This window comes from Urocampus carinirostris, chromosome 3 (assembly GCF_059441175.1).
Source record: "Urocampus carinirostris isolate Australia breed hairy pipefish chromosome 3, RoL_Ucar_1.0, whole genome shotgun sequence".
Lineage (NCBI taxonomy): Eukaryota > Metazoa > Chordata > Actinopteri > Syngnathiformes > Syngnathidae > Urocampus > Urocampus carinirostris.
Window position 1 is genome coordinate 31,227,864 of NC_142351.1, and position 9,969 is coordinate 31,237,832.

The 9,969-nt window shown below is 38.3% G+C and overlaps 1 protein-coding gene across 3 annotated transcripts in view; it reads right to left on the minus strand.

Moving 5' to 3' along the window:
• The window catches only part of nid2a (nidogen 2a (osteonidogen)), a 61,323-nt gene extending 56,666 nt beyond the window's left edge, over positions 1-4,657 (minus strand). For 2 of the 3 annotated variants that reach the window (XM_088331457.1, XM_088331456.1), the window contains exon 1: positions 1,559-1,796. In XM_088331457.1, the coding sequence (XP_088187583.1) occupies positions 1,559-1,765 (207 nt within the window). In that variant the 5' untranslated portion in view covers positions 1,766-1,796. Of the gene's footprint in view, positions 1-1,558; positions 1,797-4,540 lie in introns of those variants that run through there. The other variant, XM_088331458.1, reaches the window with a different exon arrangement.
• Between the last annotated feature and the right edge of the window lie 5,312 nt (positions 4,658-9,969).

The following is a 9,969-nucleotide window of genomic DNA, read 5'->3' on the forward strand; positions in this document are numbered from 1 at the left end:
AAGAGCGGTGAGCGATGGCGAGTGGTGAGAGGTCTCAAGCGGTTACTTGTGATAACCTCTGGGAATGCTCGTGAACTGGATTTTCCTTCATGTAGCGAGCAATATTTTTGTTGCAAATGCAACTCTTATACCGAAATTCCCATGTTTAGAGGTGCTCGTATAAAGAGGGACCACTGAACTTGTAGTGGATCTAAAAAGTCACACATTGGTGGGTTTTGTTAGTCGGATTTAACCAAGTTTCAACATTATCGAGTAAAAATCTCTAACCTTAAATAACATCATACCAATAGTTAAATGTATTAGTGTGAATATCATGCTTTGGGTTTGTTTTCCTATCTAATGGTGGAGGGACTTGATTTCAACATGAGAACAAAACATTTGGGCTTTTGTCACAAAGATCAAATATCTTCACTTTGCTTTGGGTTAAGCAGGGTGACTAAAAATGGTGGCAGGTGTGCTGTGACGCTATTTTACGATGAGTTGAAATGTGACTGGCTAATTCAGACCGCGTCCACAAGCTAGAAGAGGTTATGCAAACGTGTAGAGCCATGTTATTTCAGGGTGTTTTTTGGGGGGTTATTCTTTCAACGCTTGATTTTTTTTTTTTTAAATCAAACAAACTTCTCAAAACAAACTTTCATGTAAAGGGACAGTGTATTATGCGACCACTGTATGTCACTGTATTGCTTAGTGCAACCAAAAATGAGTGCTAAAAAGGACAGGAACAATACATACTACAGAGACTCAAAGTGATCGCATCATTTTTCTTCTCATTTCATTGTCCAGCTTTTTGTCAGATTTGTGTCTCTTTGGGGTACCCGTAGCAGAAAGATTGCCGACAATGATATCAGCTCCATCTACCTGTGGCTCACATTATATTAAATAAATGCTAATTTCTTGCCTTAAAGTACTTAAAAAATGTACATTCATGTTTTTTTTTTTAAACGAATTAAGTTTTTTTTGTACCACTAGGAGGCCCAAATTAATACACACTGTCCCTTTAAACCGGGGCGTGTACAATTTCAATATCCAGTGTGAGGGATGGGAGTAGTATTTTGAGCAAATGCACCACCTAAATTCAAAGTTTACGTTTTGTTTACTTAAGTTTTCTTGAAATTGGTGTATTTTTATTTTGGTTTATTTGGTAAACTATGCAAAAGAACGCTAATTTCACTACAAAGGTATTCACTAAAGGGTATTAATCGCAAAATTTTAATCATTATGATTCCACTGTTTTCCTGGGACCAGAAGGAGCACCAGTTCACCAACCCTACAACAGATGCAACAGCTGGTAAAATGGAAAATTATTTTATAAAAAAGAATAATTTGAAATGTTATGAAAATTATTTTGCTTCCTTAACTGGTAACGGAAGGAAACCTCAAGTCATCGGCTTGTTGAACCGCAGCAGCATGAACATGTTAAATAAAGAAAATAATTACATGCTATTTGAGAAATCAAAGAGGTTCTCTTATGCAAGTGAATTCAATTGGGTGCAGGTTGCAAAAAACAGTGGTCAGGGAAACACCCAAAAAAGTGAAGAAATGCAAATGTACTTACATAAAGCTGATAGAAGGGGGTGTCGTAGAAGTAGAAGGGTTTAGGCAAAGATAAGACTTTGGAGGTTTCATCATCGCCTTCTTCCAAAAGTGAATCTCCACTTAACATGCCATAAGGAAACATTTGGGCCCCTTGAATTGCTGCTACCACACACATGCTGCAGCACAAAACCAGAAGGCACACAGGCACCATTTGCCCTCTCTTCATTGTAGAGGGACTAAGAAGAAGACGCTGTGACAAGGCGACAGCTGGACTCACAGGGAGGAAAAGGAAAGAGGAAGAACTCCTCAAGTCTACTCAGCAGAGGCGCTAATACATGGGGAGAAGGGAGGAGTTAGGGGGGTTGCTGGGGGGGTTGTAGTGGGGGGCAGGAGAGGTGTGGGTGGCGACAGTGGTGGAGCCAACATCTGTCTCGAATTAGGACAAAACAAATAGAGCACTTTTAATCCAGATGTAACTTTATCTGTTTCACAACATCGAAAACTATGAATTATCTCTACACACTTGGATGCTATCCCTGCCTTGACACAAATCACACGCAGTACTTTGGTATTATGGGCCATAATAATCAAGGAGTGCTTGTAGGGGAATAAGGTCCCTTACATATTTTGTTGTCAGTCTAGTATGCAATCTTATATAATCTAATCTAATATTTATACTAACATAATACAAATTACATCACGGGCCACCCCTGTAGCAAGTCAAATACTTATGAAAGAAATGCCCTTTTAGCCATGTCAGGTATTTGAACACATATTTACGTAGAAATACTTTGAAATAATATATAGACATCACAAGGGATAACATTATGACGTCCAAGATAAACATTGAATTTGCATTACATAATTCCAGAACTATAAATATTTGCATGTAGAGAGTACTATATTTTTTATATATATATATATATATATATATATACATACATATATATATATATATATATATACATACATATACACACACACACACACACACACATATATTGTTGTTTGCAGATGACACAGCGCTTGTGGCTGATTCTGACGAAACATTGAGAATGTTGGTAACGGAGTTTGGAAGAGTATGTGATAGGCGTAAGTTATGTGTCAATGTTGGGAAGAGTAAGGTGAGGAAGTGTTCACGTGATGGAGTGGGCATGACGTTAGAAATCAGGTTGCATGGACAGGTGCTGGAAGAAGTTGAAAGCTTTAGGTACTTGGTTTGTGATGTGGCTGCAGTTGGTGGAATGGAGTGTGAGGTATTGCGCAGAGTGAATCAAGGAAGCAAGGTTTTGGGTGCTCTGAGGAGAGTGATGAACAACAAGAGTATGAGTATGGATGTTAAGAGGGGACTGTATGAGAGTGTGATTGTGCCGACTGTGTTGTATGGTGCAGAGACTTGGAGCCTGAACGTAGATTTAAGAAGGAAGTTGAATGTTTTTGAGATGAAGTGTTTGAGGACTATGTTAGGAGTGAAAAGATTGGATAGACTGAGAAATGAAATTGTGAGAGACAGAACTGGAGTAGTCGTGGAACTGAGCAAGCGTGTTGATAAGAGAGTACTCGGTTAGTTTGGACACATGGAGAGGAGAGTTGCAGTCTTCCTCGGCGCATATATTTCACCGGTCTAAATCTTACCCTTGGTACTCGAGCGCCGCTGGCGGCCGTTAGAAGAATTACATAAATTGGCCGCATCACTGAATAAGCCGCAGGGTTGAAAGTTTGGGGAAAAAGTAGTGGCTTATAGTCCGGAATTTACGGTGTATATATATATATATTTTTTTTTTTTTTTTTTTTTTTTATTATTATTATTTTTGGGGGAGAGCAACCTGAAGGGTGCGCTGAAGCTTAATTTGACAATACCATACAAAATAATGCCAGGTGCTGTTAATCAATTCAAGTCATGTTTATTTATATAGCCCTTAATCACAAAGAGTCTCAAAGGGCTGCACAGGACACAGAGTAGTGCAAACCACAGACTATTATGACATCCCCTGATCTAAAACCTGCATGAGGCCAAATAATACACGTATTATCAACATAAAATATAGGTTATTCAAATGCTATAGAATAGAAGTGTGTTTTAAGCCTAGATTTAAACATTTCCACTAAGATCGAATCACAATGGAAGAAGAAATGCAATGAAATGAAATGAAATGAAATGATCTGCATTTATATAGCGCTTTTCAAGTCAATGACTTCCCAAAGCGCTTTACATTGTGCTTCACATTTCCCAATAGCGGCCGTGATCTGTGCAGCCATGTAAGGCGCTAACCTGCTTATTGGGGGTATTGGGGGTTCAGTGTCTTACCCAAGGACACTTCGGCATGTAACACGGACAAGCCGGGATTCGAACTGGGATCCCTTAATCCTAAAACGATCGCTCTACCTCCTGAGCTACTGCCGCCCCCGCAATGGCAAAGCGAAGCCAACAAGGAGCAGTGCCGCTGTCATTTTTAAGCAAACTTGGCAACAATTTGAAGCATTTACAAGCACTTCACCTAAAATCAAAGCACTTTTCAATCTTTAAAAACACAACATTAAAATGCAAGCATTTTGGAGCATTTCAAGCACCTGTAACATAACAATATACACAACAAAAAATATAATAAGACCCTTTGTACTTTATTTCGGAAGTTAAACCAACACTAGAAAAATATATACACGTTAAACTGAAAGGTCAATATGTAATACCGCATGTTTCAGTACTGTTTAACTGTAAGTTTACAAGATGAAATCAGAATAGTACAATAAAGAACAAGTATTGCCAAAGGACCTAAATAATGATGACTCGAGATTTGTCAAAAGGGTGTGTCGTAAAAGGCTAAAACTAAGCTTCTCCCAAACTGCTGATGGTTGTGAAGTAAACCGGTTTAAGTTAACATAAGTTAACGCTCATGTTCAAATACAACTACAGTACTTAAGTTCAACTATGCTAACTCACTGCTAAATTATTGCCAAATTCTTATTAGCGCCGAATGTTTTTAATAAAAATACACGTTACCTTGGGGGTTTTCTGATTGCACCGCAGGGTTTTCACAGCTAGAAACCAAAAGTAGTTTTTATAGAGACTAATATTTCAAAAATGCTACCAAATATTGATTGATTGCTTCTTTTAACTCTTGAATTCTTATACCCAGACGAAGCGCAAATAAATGTTGTTTGAAAGAACTGGCCTACTATGCCCCCTAGCGACTGTAATAGTGCACTGCGTATTTAATAAAGCGAGTACTGCGCACTTGTTCTCTCATCGCTTCAGAAGAGTGTTTCCCAAATCCAGACCCTTTTCACTAAAAAGCATGTCAGCTGCTAGAGAAGCCAATACACCTGAAGTGCAGGGGTATGATCTTAATTTAGTTGGGAGCCGCTGATACTAGGGTCCGGGTGAGGTCTGCTCTTCTCAAAAAGACAGTGTTTTATATGTGTCCACGAGATATCGCTGTAATGTGTAGTCCAGCCATAAATGAGTGCAAGGAAGATTACAAACTACAAAGACTGAAATCACCCGTTTTCTTCCAATTTTAGTTAGCTTAAAAAAAAGACAAAAACAACGGGTTAAGATCATTTTTTGTATAAAGAGTAAAAAATAAGGAAGAAGAAATGAGAAAAATAGACAAAAATGGAAAACGGGAATACAGAAAACTGAGGGAAAAGAAAGCAAAAAAAAAGGAAAATGGAGAAAAAGAAAGAAAAAGGGAAAGAACGAAAACAAAGGAATTTTAGAAAACAAAGATGGGGATTTAATTTTTTTTTCTTTTCATTTTTCTACTTCTCTTTATTATTATTTTTTTCTTTTCAGTCTTTTATTTTTCAATTTTATTTTTTTATTTTTTTGTCGTTTTTCTTTTCTTTTTTCTTTTTTTATCCATCTATTTTTTTAATTCTTCTTTTTCTTCTTTTCAAAAGTAATAAGGTGCGTTTTGGTCACTTTGAATCTCCGTATTTTGTCTTCTTCCGTTGTGCTTTTAGCACTTATATTCGGTGGCACGACAGAATACAGCGACATCTAGTGGGCGAATAATATACACTGTCCCTTTAATTTCCATATTAGGGCAGGGGCCCTAACTATCATCCTGGGGGCCACAATTGCCCCTGGGCTGCGAGTATAATACCCCTGCTGTAGTGCAATCATTTCAAATAAAGTACAGTACTGTACCACAACCAGCTAACAAACCATGTCGAAGTACAACCACAAAATGTGACATCAATATTCATGAGAGAAGGTCTATGAAAAGCTACAGTTTGTCTGAGTCTAAGCTACATATTTTCCAAGGACAAGCCTTTTTACCATTTGTGGGCTACCACGAGTGCTTCTCAGTTAGTGTGGTGCTACAGTATTTACGTTGAATCATTCCGAAAAAATTGCTAACATTTGTTATCTTGGTTATTTATGGGTAATTTTAAAAAGCTATGCTCCAAAAGTTAACATATTGGCTAGGTTCACACTGCACACTGTATTTTGATTTTTTTGGGGGGTAAAATCTGATGTTGACTAAAGCCGTTTGGACAACAGCTCTCATATGATTACCAACGTAAAAAAGCTAGCACATAACAGTCCACACTGAACTCCCAGTTAACAAACATGATGTATAACGCAGCCGAGAGGTAACATTAGCTAACGTTATTGATGTTAATGTTATGAATAACTTTATATTTCCATCCAGCAAAGTGTTGCCTCAAATACTATAATGACTAACCTTAGAACAGATGAAAACGTCCTTTTTAACTTTATCTACGTTGAGTTGGTGCTGTGGTCAACGCATAAGTAATCCAAAACAGAAAAAATACCCCCCATTTTTTCTAGGCACTCGGGTATCTTCATGCATTCCAGGCAGGTCCATTGGCAGGGATTGGGCTTTGTTTCTTCAGATAAACAAGAAACCTTTAGGTTCTCGTGAGGTAAACCAATAAAATATTTCACAATGGACTGTTTTGGTGCAGGGGCAATTCATTTCGGACATGCTATGAAAATAATTCCTGATCATTAAAAAAAGTTGAGTGTTTTAACACCGTTTATGGATCGATGATTACTTTAAAATTTCCTTCCCCGTTCCCGTTTTCTAAGACTGCGAGGGCTTTTGTCAACAATGTCAATTTATGCTTTTGTGTGATCCAATTCCCCTTTTTCATGTAAGTAAATTTAGTTTGTTAGTATCAAACACATGCATTCTTTATTTGTGTGTCTCTACTATTTTCTTTCTGGACTGATGGATCATTATCCATATCAATGAACTGAAAATGGATCATTTAAGGCTAAAATAAAGATATGATTAGAGTATTGCTTCCTTCATGATAAATGCTAGAGACAATATGAGGCAATGTCAAACTAATTCGGGTGGGAAACCAAGAGCCCTACCTGCTGGCCGATTAGGTAACCAGATAATTTGATTTTGAATTAAATAAATATACTGTAAAACAATTTACTCTACAGTATGAATGCATGTGTGGTTTGTGCGTGGGTAGTTTTTGTGTAGTTTTTGCGCTGGGACACTTTCGCGCTGTACTACTGGGCACGTTTTTGTCAATAAAGCAATGAAGATGTGAAATATTCAGGCTAGAATTGTCAGTGGTGTGAAGGTATTTGTTTATCAAGAGTTTATCCGTATGAGTCGCTGAGCTTTGTCTAATAAAACTAACCATTTTAAATGCCATGGTCGTGGCCAATTCCAACACTGTTGATCTTTTGGGATTGTTAACAGATGTTCAGGGCTCAAGATTGTTGTTTTAAGCTTACCACTAGGCGGACATCTTTCCCCATCCAGATTGAATTTACTGCAATTCTTTTTGGACGAAGCTATATTATAATATTTAAGGGTATTGTGGACAACATACAGTGGCTTGCGAAACTATTTGCCCCCTTGAACTTTGTGACCCTTTGCCACATTTCAGACTTCAAACATAAAGATATAAAATTGTAATTTCTTGTGAAGCATCAACAATAAGTGAGACACTATCATGATGAAGTGGAACACACTTTATTGGATATTTTAAACTTTTTTAACAAATGAAAAAAAAACGAAAAAGTGGGTGTGCAAAATCATTCAGCCTCATTGAGTTAATACTTTGTAATGACACCTATTGCTGCGATGACAGCTGCAAGTCGCTTGGGGTATGTCTCTTTCAGTTTTGCACATCGAGAAACTGATATTTTTGCCCATTCCTCCTTGCAAAACAGCTCGAGCTCAGTGAGGTTGGATGGAAAGTGTTTGTGAACAGCAGTTTTCAGTTCTTTCCACAGATTCTCAATTGAATTGAGATCTGGACTTTGACTTGGCCATTCAAACACCTTGATACGTTTTTTTGGTGAACCATTCCATTGTAACTTTTGCTTTATGTTTTGGATCATTGTCTTGTTGAAAGACAAATATCCGTACCAGTCTCAGGTTTTTTGCGGACTCCATCAGGTTTTCTTCCAGAATGGTCCTGTATTTGGCTCCATCCATCTGCCCATCAATTTGAACCATCTTCCCTGTCCCTGCTGAAGAAAAGCAGGCCCAAACCATAATGCTGCCACCACCATGTTTGACGGTGGGGATGGTGTGTTGAGGGTGATGAGCTGTGCTGCTTTTACGCAAACAACGTCTTGCATTGTGGCCGAAAAGTTCGATTTTAGTCCCATCTGACCAGAGCACCTTCTTCCACATGTTTGGTGTGTCTCCCAGGTGGCTTGTGGCAAACCTTAAATGACACTTTTTATGGATATCTTTGAGGAATGGCCTCCTTCTTGCCACTCTTCCATAAAGGCCAGATTTGTGCAATATACGACTGATTGTTGTCCTATGGGCAGATTCTCCCACCACAGCTGTAGACCTCTGCAGTTCATCCAGAGTGATCATGGGCCTCTTGGCTGCATCTCTGATCAGTTTTCTCCTTGTATGAGCTGAAAGTTTAGGGGGACGGCCCGATCTTGGTAGATTTGCGGTGCTCTGATAATCCTTCCGTTTCAATATTATTGCTTGCACAGTGCTCTTTGGGATGTTTAAAGTTTGGAGAATCTTTTTTTATCCCAATCCAGCTTTAAACCCCTCCACAACAGTATCTCGGACCTGCCTGATGTGTTCCTTGTTCTTCATGATGCTCTCTGCGCTTTAAACAGACCTCTGAGACTATCACAGTGCATGTGCATTTATTCAGAGACTTGATTACACACAGGTGTATTCTATTTATCATCGTTAGTCATTTAGATCACCATTGAATCATTCAGAGATCCTCACTGAACTTCTGGACAGAGTTTGCTGCACTGAAAGTAAAGGGGCTGAATAATTTTGCACACCCACTTTTTCGGTTTTAATTTGTTAAAAAAGTTTAAAATATCCAACAAAGTGTGTTCCACACCATGATTGTGTCCCACTTATTGTTGAAACTTCACAAGAGATTACACTTTTATATCTTGATGTTTGAAGTCTGAAATGTGGCAAAAGGTCACAAAGTTCAACGGGGCCAAATAGTTTAGCAAGCCACTGTATGTAGTTCAAATCAAAGGATAGACATGAGGTCTAGAGACTTCCATTAGATAACCGAACGCCTGATCAAATATTTTATTCAGTAAGATCTTTAGTCATGTAATTTCACAGTTAACAATCATACATTACCCTGGTACATATTCAGTCAGCGAATCATGAACATGGCAAGTGATCAAGGTTTTATAAACAATAAAGTTATTCTTTACAATAAACAAGGGCGCATCATTTGCTTACCCTGGTACTTCTCTGTGAATCATGAACATCCAGAAATGCGTTTGAATTTCAAGAGGTCCAGAGCCATGGTGTAGGTTCGGCACTGATGGAGGGGACGTGTCCCCATCAATATCTAGCACTCATTATTATGTCCCTACAAATATTATGTGAGGCAAAAAAAAAACATTGCATTCTATCCTGTACTTAAGTATCAAGGCTTCAATAAGTACACGACACTGCCGACCTAAGCTTGCCTTTGTGGTATCCGACACACACAAAAAAAACCAATAAACTCATTAATAATTCAGACGGCGACCATTAGTGCACGCAAGGAAGCAAGTGCACAAAAATGATACATTTCTCTCATCAGTGGGACATGGCTTTGTTGCAGTCAATTCTGGGAAAATCATTTCCTTCAGCTTTTACTTACTTTCACATCAAAGTCTGTGATTGTCATGTTCTATTTCTGATTGTGCCACTTGAAGTCCATTTAAGCACCTGCCAAACTTTTCCCACAATAAAAAGCTGTTTCAAGCACGTGATTCACAGATTCAAGCTTAAATTTCTGAGCAGGGAGTACAGACAAAGAGCAAAGGTCACTGCTGTCTTACAGAGATTCACAAAGATCAGTGCAGAGTCAGAAGTTGATCAGTCTGAAAATGCAGCATGTATGCATTATATTACACCAGATATGTAAAACATAAGGCCCCCCATTGAATGATTTAATTTGGCCCGCCATAAATTTCAGACTATGCCA